Genomic DNA, 16,519 nt, shown 5'->3' on the forward strand with positions numbered 1-16,519 from the left:
TTCAAAAAGCATTGAGAATTTTAGGACAGTAAGAAAAGAGCATTAAACCAAGCACAGGGCCCTCTGAGCCTGCACAAGCCGTACACCCAGGAAACCAGCCATACTTTATAATGTAAATATTTCCCTCTTCCCATCCTACCTTCCATTATTCTAATGTCCTGTCCCCTGTGACCCACACCAAAAGGGCTGCTTAAGAAAGGAAGGAATCACTAAATGTTATTCAGACATCATAGAATCTTAGCACTGAAAGAAAATTTAGAGATCTAGTTCAATCCTCTCATTTTAAGGATGATTAAACTACATTCCAAAGAGATGAAGAGACTCTCCCAAAGTCCCCAGCTAGTTATGTCACAGACTGGACTGGAACTAAGTATTCTCATCTACCAGGCCAAGGCTCACTCTCTCACGCAGACTCCATGAGAGGTATTTTAAGAAAAGAGTTTTCCCGTCTGTTCAGGATATACTTTGCCCCATTTTCTCTACAGGAGAAGGGTACATGTTTGTGTTACATTTGAGTACCAGGTATATGCCAGGCATTACACTCGATGTTTTATACGTAATACCTCAATTAGCAACAAGCTCAGAAAATCATTACATTTTCCCCATTTTTCAAATGAGAAAAATAGAGAATCAGAACTTGAATTTTAGTCAGTAAATGGGCAGACAAGAATTTGGGCAAGTCTGTGATTCTAAAACCCGTTCTCTTTCACCACATCATTCCTAAATTTTAGGAAAGCTGAGTCAGCCTGTATTTCCTGAACATTGGTCTTGTTTTTGGTCAGCTTTGGGTGATCTTGGGGTCTCTTTCCAGGCTATGTTCTTCAAATTTACCAGGTTTGCTACTGCCTTGATGTCTTTGCTCCAGGGTGTTTCCTCTGCTTGAAACACTCTTCCCCCAGATATTTCATGAAAAACAGGACCACGTGTTGGAGAGGTAACAGGGCATCTGATCATATAGGGTCTTACAGGTCATTGTAAGAACATTGGCTTTTTCCTCTGAGTGAAAATGGGAGCCATTGCAGCAGTTTGAGCAGATAAGTGATGTGATCAGATTTAGATTTTTAAAGGATCCTTCTGGCTGCTGTGTAGAAAAAGAGACTAAAGGGGTGGAGTAGGGAAGGTAGAAGTTTGTAGGCTTTTTAGAGAGTTATAACAGTAATTCAGGAAAAAGATAATGGTGGCTCATACTAAGGTGATAGCAGTGGAAGTGATGGGAAGTGGCTGGATTCTGGAGTTATATGTGTATGTAAATACTATATTTTTAACTTCTTGTTATGGAAAATCTCAAATACTTACAAAAGTACAGAGATGAGTTTAATGAATTCCTATGTTCCTATTCAGTGAACCTATCATATTTTATTATGTGTCAGGCACTTTGCAACAGCTTCAAGAATTGCCAACTTGTATCAATCTACCTCCCCAACCCTAGATTGGGGAGAAAGCAATTTGAAGCAAATCCCAGATACCATATTGCATGTGTAAATATTTCAGCTTCTACTACTCCAACTGCTTCTGACTGCCCCGACATTCTGCTATCTACCTTATGGTTTCTGCTTGTTCGTAGTATCAGGTACTCATGACTTCTACTTATTGTCTGCTCTATTTGTCCTCCTTAAGCCTTTTTCCTTGCTATCAACTACTAACTGTGTACTTCTCAAATTCAAACTCCCTAAAAAGAGGTTTTTGCAGGTTCAGTTAGTTGTCATTTTTCCTTCTACACAGAGCTTGCAGGTTCAGTTAGTTGTCATTTTTCCTTCTACACAGAGCTCATCATCTGGCCAAATTGTGGTAGATTGGCTGCTGTTGGGTCAGGGACCCTCTTTTGGCCAAGCAGGGTGGTGTAATGACAAGGTTAGTTTTCCCGAAAAAGGGTTGTTGAAATGGAAGTCACTTAACAAATAATAGGCTGCTCTCCAATACTAATAAATAGTGGAAATTTAATTCTAGAAAGGATATAAATGGTGAAAAAAGTCAGCCTGCAATAAGACTAGAAATAGATAAGTGTCTAATCACTGAACACCATTATTTTGCAGTCTGACCTGACTCATTTAGAGTGTATTCTTGGGTGCCACTGAGGAATTAAGGACATTTTTTTTCTTAATATATTTTTGTTTATAACAGGCTGAGTAATAGCATAGATCATAATGATCTAGGCTGAAAGTCAAGACCTACATTTAATTCTTCCGTTCATCATGGACTGTACAATATTAGACAAGCTAATAAACTTCTTTGTGCCTTTGTCTCTCTCAGTTTTTGTATTGAGATTAATACCTACCTTTTCCTGATTCATATATGGTAGACACATAAGATTAGAGGGATAAAAGTACCTTGAGCTTTTATGAAGAGAAGCATGTGAAAATCTAAATAATTACTATTTCCTATGTGAAGATTTTTATGAAATTATAAAATGAACATAGATTTAAGGTATTTTTGTATAAATTTAAGGAGTACAAGTATAGTTTTGTTACATGGATATATTGCATAGTGGTAAAGTCTGGGCTGTAACCATCACCCCCTGAATAATGTACATTGTACCCATTAGGTAAATTATCATTGCTCCCCGCCAACCCTCCAACTCTTCCAAGTCTCCAGTGTCTATTATTCTACACTCTGGTGTGTCCATGTGTATACATTATTTAGCTCCCACTTATAAGTGAGAACATGCAGTATTCAACTTTCAAAGATTACGTACTCTCTAATCTATTCATTTTCATCAGGTACTCAAACATTTTTCTTCCTGCATTTTAATGTATATGTCATATGTTTATACCACTTAGAACAGTATGTGGCAAGTAGTAAGAACTATGTAAATGTTAAGCTGTTATCTACATCAGTGTGAAAAAGAATTTGTCAAAAGTCTATAGAGTTGCAGCTGCAAATGCTTAAAAATTTGACCCCTCTCTCCATCCCCTAATATATACCCTGCTAAAATACAATTACGTGAAGCACATACAATTTTACGTCATGTGAAAATATGAATAAAAGGAAACTTTTTGAGCCCTGGGAAAATTGGCAATGTGTGTGTTTATGTGAAAAAACCCACAACAACAAAAAAGAAGGGGGTGGTTAAAAATAACATTGATAACTGATATCTCCATTGTTCTCAGAGACAAGTTAGTGATCAGGCTGCATCAGAATCACCAGGAAATTTTCTAGAATTCTTGGTTCTATTAGCAATTCTGATATAATAGAATAACAGTGGAGATTAAGAATGCAGAAATTGTTTAAGTTTCTCAGATGATCCTGATTTTCAGCCAAGCCTGGGAAAGACTGATGTGTACAAAAATGTAATACAATAATTTAATTTAACATAGTACATCATTTATTTCCTATCATCCTATTCAAAGTGGTATGTATTGGGAAATATCTACCCCTAGGGAAGAGGGCTGGGAGGATATCTATCAAAATCAGAATGGCAATTATCTCTGGATTATGAGTTATGGAAATACTTATTTTACATTTGTGTTTCTTATTTCTAAGTTTTCTGGTTGAGCAGATATTATTTTTATAATAATAGATATTACTTACAACCAGTGCCAGAAAATTATTCACAACCAGTGCAAGATGTTAAAGACTCATATGCAGCCTATGCTTTTAGTTTATCAAATGTAAAGAAAAAGAAAACAACTTGAGAGGCTGAGGCAGGAGGATTGCTTGAGGCCAGGGGTTCAAGACCAGCCTGGGCAATATAGCAAGACCCCATCTCTAAAAAAAAAATAAAAAGAAAACGAAACAAAAATTAGCTGGGCATGGTGGAATGTACCCATAGTCCTAGCTACTCAGAAGGCTGAGGCAGGAAGATTGCGTGAGTCCAGGAGTTTGAGGTTACAGTGAGCTATGATCTCTCCACTACATTCCAGCCTGAGTGAAAGAGTAAGACCCTCTCTCTACCAAAACAATCTGTCAATTCATATTCACATACTTTTTCTTTTAAAAGGCAAGGCTACATATAAAGCAACATGGACACAATATTTATTTTTGTTTTTTAAAATGTCACAAATTCTTTTAGTAAATATATATCTTAGAGAATATAAAACAAATTAAATCCTAATTAGCTTTTACTTCTTTTGCTTTGGCATGAATGGAAATATGCCAATGTTTATAAAAGTACCAATCAGTCAGTAACCTTATACTTGTTGGGGTGAAAGAAACAGTTCTGGTACAATATAGATCTTCTGTCCAATTTGTATTTTGGGCTGTGCTCCAAGAATAATGCTCAATCCTTTTTAAAGATCCTTTTGGCTTCTACTCCTTCATATACGTAAGTCTGAAAGGTGTTAACAAACAGAAGAATTTATCTTTAAGGTTTACATCTAAATTAAGAAAAAGTAGTATTATAGTTTTATACTATATGAGTTTATACTATTTTTATATTATATATTCATATATATTATGTAAGTATGAGTTTATACAATTTTTTCTTGTACTTGATAGCAAGATTTTATACAGATATAGGATACAGCCATTTTAAAACACATGTTGGTTTGTAGTCATTTACATTTTCAGTTAAAATAGGCATTGATTATTTGACATATATAAGTTCTCTTTAGTAAATAGGCATCAGAAAATAGCTATACAATATTTTAAAAATCAGTAAGATTTATGAGAAAAGAAGTAGTCTGTTTACTGAAGATCTGGCTCAGCAGTGACAAAAATTATTGTTTTGTAGTAATTTTTGCCTTTTGAAAATAGCTATAAATTTTACAACTCACCTGGACTAGTTCATCACCTATAATTTCTCGGACAGTATTCAGTTCATTTCCATTGTCTGTCCGTTTGAATTTTCCAATAAGTTTATTTCCCTCAAGGCTCCAGGTCCCCTACATAATAATAATAATGATAATAATAATAATGGCATTTATTAGGGTCTTACACATGTCAGGCACTGTTCTGAGTTCTGTAGACACACTTTTTCATTTAATCATCATGGTGACCCTATGAAACTGATACTGTTATCTCTACTTTACAGAAGTGGAGACTGTAAAATGGCACAGTGATTCACCTAAAGTCACAGAGTCAGGATTGAACCTAGGCCACTGGGCTACAGAGTATGTGTTGACAACCCTTATGCTTGTTCTCTTCAATAATTTCCATATGCTGATTTTTAAGGCAGATGAGCAGCACTTCTTTCTGAATCTTTCATGTTACGTGTCCAGAAATATAGTCATGGTTAAAATTAGTTTCATGGAGATGTTAAAAACCCTATGCTTGTTTTAATTTGTGTGATTGTGGAACTAATTAAAGAAAGACATAACTGATAAAACATGCAGTATTTAAATTGTCGTTACAAATGTAATTTAAATAGAAAAATTTTAAGGCTAAAAAAAGTTTTTAAAAAATTTGTTGAAAATGATGACTTCCTAAAATGTGTTATCTTAAACATGAAAAGGTACACTCCCAATGACCTACAATACATCAAATCTTTCCATTTGGTAACTCACTAATTTGTTCATTTATTCATTTCTTTTATTATTTCAACATGTTAAATTGCTATTACAGTTAAGTTACATATTAACTCTAAAGGCTTCTTTTGCTGTACTGTTTAAAAACACAGTTTTAAATTTCTTTATGAATAAGTCTATACTCAGTCATTCAAAAGATAGTTTTCTAATTCTTATTGTTCAATTCAGATTCTTCGCAGATGCATATAAAAATAAAAGCATATTTAAATACCCTGCCAATCTGTGCAATATATAATTCGACAAATTGCATTGGCTTCTTCAGTTAATAAAGGAGACCTGCATTAATTAAACCATCCAATGAAATAGAGCAGAGATCATTTTAATATTGGGTAGAAAAATCAAGAATGCATTGCACATAAAAAAAAAAAATTCTTACCCTGAGTTCAGTTCCGTCTGCTAGGTTGTAATTAAAGGTGACACCAAGTTCAAAAACAACTTCAGTGTTTCGAAAAATGCTTGATTCTTTGACTGTGAATTTATTTCCTTCTTGTGTAATTGTCAGCTTCAAATTGTCATGAGCTGCAAGCTTCCTTTTCACTATATTAACACCTGCAAAAGGTAAGACAATGGAGAAAATAAAGTCAAATCCCATAGGAAGTGTTTATTTTTCCATGTTATGTTTTGTTTGTTTATTTTGAGGGTGGGAAGAAAACTCGGTAGCATTGCCTTTGCACAAGAACATTCAGATTGCTTCTATAGAAGTTCAGGTTCAATCAGATCAAGAGAACTGATTAAAGTTGTTTTTCCAAAACTTGAGAAAAATTAAGTAGAGTACAGAATTATAGAATCTTAGAGCTGAGCAACTTTAATAAGATTAACAAACTGTTCATTTCAGTGTTAAGTAAATCAAATTCTAGAAATATCAAATGAAGGATTAAAATGTATATTCATATATTTATAAGGAAGCACATCTTTAATTCCACATATACAGTATTCTTTTTTCTTAAATGCCCCTTTGTTTTTCATAGTGGCTTTAACATTTTGAACTTTATAATTCTCTTTGTTTCTTGTGGCATTTCTTTCTGACACAAAAATGAGAAAATTAGCAAATATTAAGCCAAAATCACTATAAGAATCTACAAATTTTATAAATCTAAACTTAGAGTTCCTAAAGTGTAAGCTATAAATGATGCAGATTTTTCTTTTAGGAGAATGACACAAATTTGTTTGCCTATCTTGTATAGTATACGGGCTGCCAGAGTATTGGTATCAATTTATATATCAGTTAAATTAAATGCCCTGAAGAAAACTACATAGCTTCTCAAGATTATTCCAAAACTTTTTTAAGTTAGAAGAAATGAGAATTAAATCTAACTTATTCAGAGCTATAAATTTTAAGAGAACCTTTTTCCATTACTTTCTTATATGGTGTTTGCTTTTCCATCTCCTAGAATTTAACATTTTCAGATCTGGAAGTTATCATTACACGCTGCCATTTTCTTACTGTAAACAACACAAAAAGTCGTTTTTCAGTTAAAGAGTGAAGGAAACATATCTGGATCTTTTTGGTGTGTTTCAGAGGACAGCACTCAAAGAATCTTTTCTTCCATTAGTGAGATGGTGGATTCTTCCTAATGTAAGAAGGGAGAATATGGTTTCCCTCCTCTGAACATCTTCTGGATCCTCACTACCACATCAGGAGCTATCCGTAAGCTATCTGTAATCTCCTAGAGATTTAGGAGTTAGAAAGAAAAATGTTTGTAAGAAAGCAAAGAATGAGCCACAAAGAAATAAAGTCTTTACCCATTTTTTCCATGAACTTGTCATAGTTTTCACTCCGGTCTACCTTCCAAGTGCCGTCAAACGCCATGATTTCAGTTGAGTCAGCCTCCAGGCAACTAGAGATTCAGGTCTGTCCTTGGGTGAGAATTTATTATATTTCTTATCTTAGAACCAACTTCATACTGTGATGTGGAAGCTTAAAGTTCAGGAAATCACCTAACTAGTCTATGTCAAGCAATTAATTAATTCTTATTAATTAATTAATTCTTATTAATTAATTAATACTTATTAATTAATTAATTCTTAATTAATTAATTCTTATTAATCAATTAATTCTTAATTAATTAATTCTTATTAATTAATTCTTAATTAATTCTCATTCTGTACATTCCTGAGATCTTCTGAAATTCAACTGAATTAAAACATGAGAAGCATACCTATTCTGTCTTAAACTACAGTTTGTGGGCATACTTATTTCAAGAATTAGAATGCGTGCTGTCTGAAGATTGTTTTTCTAAGTTCAAAGTGCAGATTGTGTTGGAGCTAATATAATTTATAGCATATATCAAATAACATCTGGGAAATGAGACCATGACCTATCCCTTTTTCACAACAGCAATTATCTTGTAAAGTAAGGCTTTATGATGAAATACAGTTGAGAAGTTAAAGTTAATAAGATTCGTTTTCTAATATGTCTTTTTGCATTGTGTTTAGCATTGCCAGGAGTTTGGATAAATATCCTGGCACTTTGTACAGTGCATGACACACAATAAGTGCTCATTGATTTTTGTCTTGATCCTGAATGGTGATAGGCCACTGAGCAAAATTTCAAGAGGTACAAATGAGGCTGGATAGTGTAAAAACTTGCATAAAAGAAAGAATGAGCTTTAAACATCTGCCATGTGCAGAGAGAACAAAATTCAGTTTTAGCTGTGCCATTAATTAAAACCACTCCTTCATTTTACTCTCACTGCCCCTCATCCCCAAACCCAGTAGAGTCAGAAGCCACAGCTCAATATGTATGTGGGGTCAGGATATAGAGGGTAGCTAGAAAGGTACAAAGAAAAGGTCACCATATCTCTCCTTTCCCTACTTCAGGCTGCCAGCTAGGAACAGGCCAAGCTTGGGGAGGAAACTTGGTGTGAAGTAAAGAGTTTTAATTACTAGTCTTAATATGTTAATTACTAAAATGAGTCTATTATTGTGACTGAATGTGACCCGATAACATCTTACTAACTAAGGGTCAGGAAAGAAGCTCTAGGGCTTGCCCAAGATATTACTTAGGGTCAAGGAAAGATAAATCTAACAGATTTGAATGGAACTTTGGGGAACAGAATCCCAGTTTTTAAATTTTGATATTATTTTATATTTTGATTTTTAAAAATCTTTTAAACATTTTAGATATTGTTTGATTTTTTTATTTCGAGTTGCCCACTTTTTATTTTATTAAGTAAGCACTTTAAAAAGCAAACTATTTTCTACTAGCTCTATTATTTCATTAAAAAAGAAAAAGAGTTGCCTGGTGCAGTGGTTCTTGCCTGTAATCCCAGCTATTAGAGAGGCTGAGGCAGGAGAATAACTTCAGGCCAGGAGTTCGAAACCAGCAGTTTGAGGCCAGCCTAAGCAACAGAGTGAGAGCCTGGCTGTAACAATTATAATAAAATAAATTAGCCAGGTGTAATGGCACGTGCCTGTAGTCCCAGCTACTTGGGAGGCTAAGGCGGGAAGATCTCTTGATCTCAGGAGTTGGAGATGGCAATGAGTTGTGATCATGCCAGTCCACTCCAGCCTGGGCAACAGAGAGACCCCATCTCTAAAAAATAAATAATTTTTTAAATGTCAAAAAAGGAAAGAAAAAGAACACATATACACACTCATGAGTTGGCGACAAAGGTCATAATGGGAAGTCTTTTACATTCATAATTTAGCTTTAGTTTCAAAATTAGGTACATTGTGATTTTTTAATCTTTTTTCAAAGAATTAAAACCATATCACTTGGGAGCTATCAACCTAATACACTTTCTTTCTTTCTTTCTTTCTTTATTACACTTTAAGTTTTAGGGTACATGTGCACAACGTGCAGGTTTGTTACATATGTATGCATGTGCCATGTTGGTGTGCTGCACCCATTAACTCGTCATTTAACATTAGGTATATCTCCTAATGCTATCCCTCCCCCCTCCCCCCACCCCACAACAGGCCCCGGTGTGTGATGTTCCCCTTCCTGTGTCCAAGAGTTCTCATTGTTCAATTCCCACCTATGAGTGAGAACATGCGGTGTTTGGTTTTTGTCCTTGCGATAGTTTGCTGAGAATGATGGTTTCCAGCTTCATCCATGTCCCTACAAAGGACATGAACTCATCATTTTTTATGGCTGCATAGTATTCCATGGTGTATATGTGCCACATTTTCTTAATCCAGTCTTTCATTGTTGGACATTTGGGTTGGTTCCAAGTCTTTGCTATTGTGAATAGTGCCGCAATAAACATACGTGTGCATGTGTCTTTATAGCAGCATGTTTTATAATCCTTTGGGTATATACCCAGTAATGGGATGGCTGGGTCAAATGGTATTTCTAGTTCTAGATCCCTGAGGAATCGCCACACTGACTTCCACAGTGGTTGAACTAGTTTACAGTCCCACCAACAGTGTAAAAGTGTTTCTATTTCTCCACATCCTCTCCAGCACCGGTTGTTTCCTGACTTTTTAATGATTGCCATTCTAACTGGTATGAGATGGTATCTCATTGTGGTTTTGATTTGCATTTCTCTGATGGCCAGTGATGATGAGCATTTTTTCATGTGTCTTTTGGCTGCATAAATGTCTTCTTTTGAGAAGTGTCTATTCATATCCTTCGCCCACTTTTTGATGGGGTTGTTTGTTTTTTTCTTGTAAATTTGTTTGGTTTCATTGTAGATTCTGGATATTAGCCCTTTGTCAGATGAGTAGATTGCAAAAATTTTCTCCCATTCTGTAGGTTGCCTGTTCACTCTGATGGTAGTTTCTTTTGCTGTGCAGAAGCTCTTTAGTTTAATTAGATCCCATTTGTCAATTTTGACTTTTGTTGCCATTGCTTTTGGTATTTTAGTCATGAAGTCCTTGCCCATGCCTATGTCCTGAATGGTATTGCCTAGGTTTTCTTCTAGGATTTTTATGGTTTTAGGTCTAACGTTTAAGTCTTTATTCCATCTTGAATTAATTTTTGTATAAGGTGTAAGGAAGGGATCCAGTTTCAGCTTTCTCCATATGGCTAGCCAGTTTTCCCAGCACCATTTATTAAATAGAGAATCCTTTCCCCATTTCTTGTTTTTGTCAGGTTTGTCAAAGATCAGATCGTTGTAGATAAACAGCATTATTTCTGAGGGCTCTGTTGTGTTCCATTGGTCTATATCTCTGTTTTGGTACCAGTACCATGCTGTTTTGGTTACTGTAGCCTTCTAGTATAGTTGAAGTCAGGTAGCGTGATGCCTCCAGCTTTGTTCTTTTGGCTTAGGATTGACTTGGCAATGTGGGCTTTTTTGGTTCCATATGAACTTTAAAGTAGTTTTTTCCAATTCTATGAAGAAAGTCATTGATAGCTTGATGGGGATGGCATTGAATCTATAAATTACCTTGGGCAGTATGGCCATTTTCATGATATTGATTCTTCCTACCCATGAGCATGGAATGTTCTTCCATTTGTTTGTATCCTCTTTTATTTCATTGAGCAGTGGTTTGTAGTTCTCCTTGAAGAGGTCTTTCACGTCCCTTGTAAGTTGGATTCCTAGGTATTTTATTCTCTTTGAAGCAATTGTGAATGGGAGTTCACTCATGATTTGGCTCTCTGTTTGTCTGTTATTGGTGTATAAGAATGCTTATGATTTTTGCACATTGATTTTGTATCCTGAGACTTTGCTGAAGTTGCCTATCAGCTTAAGGAGATTTTGGGCTGAGACGATGGGGTTTTCTAGATATACAATCATGTCATCTGCAAACAGAGACAATTTGACTTCCTCTTTCCTAATTGAATACCATTTATTTCCTTCTCCTGCCTGATTGCCCTGGCCAGAACTTCCAACACTATATTGAATAGGAGTGGTGAGAGAGGGCATCCCTGTCTTGTGCCAGTTTTCAAAGGGAATGCTTCCAGTTTTTGCCCATTCAGTATGATATTGGCTGTGGGTTTGTCATAGATGGCTCTTATTATTTTGAGATACGTCCCATCAATACCTAATTTATTGAGAGTTTTTAGCATGAAGTGTTGTTGAATTTTGTCAAAGGCCTTTTCTGCATCTATTGAGATAATCATATGGTTTTTGTCGTTGGTTCTGTTTATATGCTGGATTATGTTTATTGATTTGCATATGTTGAACCCGCCTTGCATCCCAGGGATGAAGCCTACTTGATCATGGTGGATAAACTTTTTGATGTGCTGCTGGATTTGGTTTGCCAGTATTTTATTGAGGATTTTTGCATCTATGTTCATCAGGGATATTGGTCTAAAATCTCTTTTTTTGTTGTGTCTCTTCCAGGCTTTGGTATCAGGATGATGCTGGCCTCATAAAATGAATTAGGGAGGATTCCCTCTTTTTCTATTGATTGGAATAGTTTCAGAAGGAATGGTACCAGCTCCTCCTTGTACCTCTGGTAGAATTCGGCTGTGAATCCATCTGGTCCTGGAATTTTTTTGGTTGGTAAGCTATTAATTGTTGCCTCAATTTCAGAGCCTGTTACTGATCTATTCAGAGATTCAACTTCTTCCTGGTTTAGTCTTGAGAGGATGCATGTGCCGAGGAATTTATCCATTTCTTCTAGATTTTCTAGTTTATTTGCGTAGAGGTGTTTATAGTATTCTCTGATGGTAGTTTGTATTTCTGTGGGATTGGTGGTGATATCCCCTTTATCATCTTTTATTGTATCCATTTGATTCTTCTCTCTTTTCTTCTTTATTAGTCTTGCTAGCGGTCCATCAATTTTGTTGATCTTTTCAAAAAACCAGCTCCTGGATTCATTGATTTTTTGAAGGGTATTTTGTGTCTCTATTACACTTTCAACTTGAAGGGAAGTAGAAAAGTTTGTTTGAAGCTGAGGACTAAATAGTCTCTCAGGTAGTTGACTGGCTATGGTGATTTGTGAACTCAGAAGCCTATGGATAATGAATCCAGTCTTTCTTTCTAGGTCGGAAAAATACATGTGTCTGGTCACTGAAACAGAAATATGGTAGAGTGAAAAGAACACGTGTTTTAGAAACAAGACCCATTGACTTGGGTTTCAGTGCTGACTAAACATACATTACTCTGCAGAATCTTTGTCAGATTACTTACTCAATCTCTCTGAGCCCCAGTTTTCTCATCAATAAAATGAAGACAGTAATAATACCTGATATGTATATTTTATGAACAAATTCCATAAAGCACTCACCTGAATAACTTATAGATAACAGGTCCTCAATAAACCTTTGTTTCTCTCCTAATTCTCTGAGAAAGGAAATCTGGGAGCAATAACAATGTTTTAGAAGCATCCTAGGGCTCAAACCACTGTGATATTTTGTTAAGAAAACTCGTGTCATTCTGGTGTTTATGAGAAAGTCACCTAAAAGTTACTTAGGTATTTTATGATTTGCACTAGTGATCAACTTGGGACTGTCTATGCCTTGGATTTGCCTGTTAATGATAGTATTACACTGTATCACCCTCTGGGAACACATGTTTCCACTATGTGATCTCATAGCAATTGAAATGAAAGTGCCTGATTCAAGAAGGAAGGTTGGCAGGAAGAAACTAAAATGGCTTCTTACCATTTTCACCATGACCTCACCCGTGTCTCATGGCCACTTTAAGCTTCGCAGAAGGATCCAAATAGGATCAATGTAAAGCAAATAGCCCTTGGGCTCACAGAAGGCTGGTAACGAAATAAGCATTTTAAACTTTCAGTCTTAAATTTATCAGTGGCAGTGACCTAATTTAACCTTAGGTAGGACATCCTGTTATCTCTGTTAAGTAGCATCATTCTTTTTTTTTAATTAATGCTCAGATTACATTTTTAACATTACACTTTTCCTTCCCCAGCTACCCAATTCTGTAGCCCCTCGGTTTTTATCACTTATCTGTAGTCCATCTAGAAAAGAATATACGGAACTTAGGGACCAATTTCTCTACAGACCTTTTCTACTGATGATATGATTGAGCCAACCAGCTAAAGGCAGACCCAGCCCTTTCTTTTCCATTTTGATAATGTTAAAAGACTTGAGTATTGCAGTTTGGGGTCGTGAGTGGACTAAGTATATGTGTGCATGTGGATGCAGATGCTATGGAGGTAGAGCTATAGCTGTACCCTCTCTCTCTGAGCTCTACAGTCAACATCAGCCACGGAGTGATCTGGAAGAAGTGGAGATCAGTAGAAACTCCTGTGGATCTCTATTCCATTCCTCCAAGGGAAAGTACAAACCACAATCCTTAGCATGGTTTACAAAGCCATTACTTAAATCTCCAGTTGATTTTTCCATTCCCTACTGTGTACTGCAAGATCTAGATCTATTAAACTTCTTGCAGTCCCCAATCCCCTGAATGTCCATGCCTCTGTTGCTTCAGATCTCAGCTTGGATGCTGATTGCTCAAAGATTCTTGCCTCGAACTACCAAGAGTGAGTCAGGCAACCCTTCTTCTCCCAGGTGTAATGACCTTCTAAAGGTCTTAGAGTAGCTCATAAAAGACAAGAACAGCTGATTCATGATAACCAAAGGAATATTGTTATCATGAAGCCCAGCGACATCATTAGCAAGGGCAATAGGATGTTAAAATCTCATCTCAAAGGAATAATGTTCTAGAGATCACAAAAATCCTTTTACCACATTGTATAATAGAAGGGAGTGTTTTTGTAGAGTATTATTCTTTATATATCCTTATTGTGAAATAGCATTTTAAGGCATATTCTAATCATCTCAGAATTTATGTATCCTATTTTTTGATCTTAAGTTGTTTAGCTTTTTATATGTCAAAAAATAGAGGTCTCTATCAGAGATATATGAGAGAAGGATTTGAGGGACAGATAGAAGGAGTAACAGGAAAGTCTTAAGGTTGCTGTCAAATCCCTAGCAGTGAATGGGGAATGAGAGAGAATTCTGAAGTTTGCCGACAAAGCTTATTTCATTCTGTTTTAATGATTAGCCTCTAAATTTTAGAAATATTATGACCTATTTAGGTTTTAGATTTTGTATCTGGGATGACTGGTTGGTTTTCTTCCAAAGAGATTGTAAGTGTACAGCAGTGTGCAGGAGAATGTCTACCATAGAGTGGTGAGTGTGGCTTGCTAATTCTCATTAATAACAAAACAGCCTAAGAAAACCGCCATTTTAGAAGATTCATGTGTCCATTGAATGATCTTGCATGAAGGATTTATGACTCCTTCTTAGTCTGTGTTTATCCCCAAAATGATGAGCCCCTTTCAAGCAATGTAGATAAGAGGTTGTTCATCTCCTATGCCCCTCATACCAGAGGTAGAAAAAGATGGGTTTGCATTATCACAGCTCCCTACTGCCACATCCAAACCATTATGTTTCTGCCTTTTTTAAAACAAAATATTGTTTTCAGAGACCACTCCAATTTGGCTGTGGTCCAGCCTACTTCATCATTGTTATCTACCATCCACTCTCTTTAGCATTATCATCTACCATCTATCACTGAAAATCTTGGTACTTGGTTCACCATCATCTGTGTTCTGCCATCATCCTGGGTGACCTCAAAGTCCATGTGGATAAGCCACTTGTCAGTCTGGCTTCACAGCTCCTTAACCCCCTCATATCTAATGACCTTTACTTCTTTTATGCTTTATCCACTTACATCCAGGGCTGTGTCTTGTGATCTGTCATCATTAAAGCTGCTCCTTCTGTTGTATTTAACATGCCACTCTGACCACAGCCTTCCATGCTCTCATCTCCTTTATTTTCTTCTGCACATTAGTTATTGGCTGGGAGAGAAATTTTCTCAGTTGTTGCCTCTATTTCCTCTCAAGTTAAAGCCCCCTCCTGTTTGTTTAAATTCTTTATTCAATTGATATCCTGTTTCCAATTTTAAAACTCTCTCACTTTTTCCTGCACTGACCTAGGTGCTATTAGGCATGCATGGTTTCTAGTCTTAGAGTAATTATCAGCACTCCCTGGCAAGACTTCTGTGTATTTCGATCAACTTCCTCCACATTTGCGACAATGGCTGTGCCTTTAATCACCCTCCTGTAGCCTTTTACCTTTGCCCTCAGCAGACAACCTGCACATTACTTCACATAGGAAAGAAACCATCAAACAATTCCCTCAATTTATGTCTTCTCAATTACAAAGTTACCTACTATTACTTTCTTTACTCCTATTAATTGTTACACTCACGTATAAGGTTGTTTTTGCATTGCTCTAAAGAAATACCTGAGACTGGGTAATTTATAAAGAAAAGAGGTTTAATTTGCTCATGATTATGCAGGCTATACAGGAAGCATGGTGGCATGTGCTTCTGGGGAGGCCTCAGGAAGCTTCCGATCATGGTGGAAGGCAAAGGGGGAGCAAGCACATCACATGGCAAAAGCAGGAGCAAGCAAGAGGGGGAAGGTGCCACATACTTTTAAATGACCAGATCTCGTGAAAACTCACCATTGCGAGGACAGTACAGATGGAATGGTAAGCCATTCATGAGAAATCTGCCCCCATGAGCCAATCACCTCTCACCAGGCCCCACCTCCAACATTGGGGATTACATTTCTACGTGAGATTTGGGTGGGGACAACATCGAACCATGTCAACCCACTTACTCTTTCAACGTGTATTTTAATTCCTGCTATGGCACAGTGCTAGGCACTGTGCCACATTATGAACAGAAAAATAGACACAGTTTCAGTCAAGGGAAAGCAAGGCTTGAAATTGCAAAAGTGTGTCACATGTAAAGTTTTTTTGTTTTTTTTGTTTTTGTTTTGTTTTTCCTGTTTCTTCTTATCACCCTCTCTTTTATTTATTTGCTTATTTGGGTGAGGTAGGATGTGAAGACGATCAAGTCTCTCCCATTATAAGACATGAAGATACCTAAATTCTGTTGACATTTCTAGAACCTACTCAATCTTTCTCCTTCTCTTTATAGCCAGGGTTCTTGAAAAAATAATTTGTACTTTTTGTCTTCACATGCTTATCCTTCATTAATACCTCAATCTACTGTAACATGGCTTTCATATTCACCAGTCCACTGAAACTACTCACTAAGGTCATAGATGAATTTTTAGTTGCCAAACCCAGTGCACATCTTGGCCCTTATTTTATGTCATTGTAGCATTGCATACCATTGACTCTTCTTCTTCTTCTTTTTTTTAATTTCTCTTTTTCT

At 36.2% G+C, this 16,519-nt stretch overlaps 2 protein-coding genes across 22 annotated transcripts in view; one reads left to right on the forward strand and one right to left on the reverse strand.

Moving 5' to 3' along the window:
• The window catches only part of LOC129035560 (zinc finger protein 283-like), a 112,732-nt gene that overhangs the window by 14,673 nt on the left and 81,540 nt on the right, over positions 1-16,519 (forward strand). For 3 of the 21 annotated variants that reach the window (XR_010126116.1, XR_010126120.1, XR_010126122.1), the window contains exon 2: positions 11,696-11,857. The exons of 16 other annotated variants lie outside the window; for them this stretch is intronic. The gene's annotated coding sequence lies outside the window, so the exon portion shown is untranslated. The remainder of the gene's footprint in view (positions 1-11,695; positions 11,858-16,519) is intronic. 2 more of the 21 variants (XR_010126119.1, XR_010126123.1) reach the window with 1 other exon arrangement.
• Positions 674-7,308, reverse strand: FABP2 (fatty acid binding protein 2). Its single transcript, XM_054486077.2, has 4 exons — positions 7,206-7,308; positions 5,839-6,011; positions 4,713-4,820; positions 674-4,267 (listed from the first exon to the last, which is right to left on the reverse strand). Exons 1-4 carry the CDS (start codon positions 7,270-7,272, stop codon positions 4,217-4,219), a joined length of 399 nt encoding a protein of 132 aa, XP_054342052.1. The 5' UTR covers positions 7,273-7,308; the 3' UTR covers positions 674-4,216.

Source organism: Pongo pygmaeus, chromosome 3 (assembly GCF_028885625.2).
Source record: "Pongo pygmaeus isolate AG05252 chromosome 3, NHGRI_mPonPyg2-v2.0_pri, whole genome shotgun sequence".
Taxonomy (NCBI): domain Eukaryota; kingdom Metazoa; phylum Chordata; class Mammalia; order Primates; family Hominidae; genus Pongo; species Pongo pygmaeus.

Bases quoted from the DNA above. Each gene is read 5' to 3' on its own strand.
- FABP2 (XM_054486077.2), bottom strand. From the start codon at position 7,272: ATGGCGTTTGACGGCACTTGGAAGGTAGACCGGAGTGAAAACTATGAC. The intron at 4,821-5,838 runs GTAAGAATTTTT...ATTATTATGTAG, and splicing joins CAGACGGAACTGAACTCAGG to GGGACCTGGAGCCTTGAGGG. The intron at 4,268-4,712 runs GTGAGTTGTAAA...AACACCTTTCAG, and splicing joins TAGGTGATGAACTAGTCCAG to ACTTACGTATATGAAGGAGT.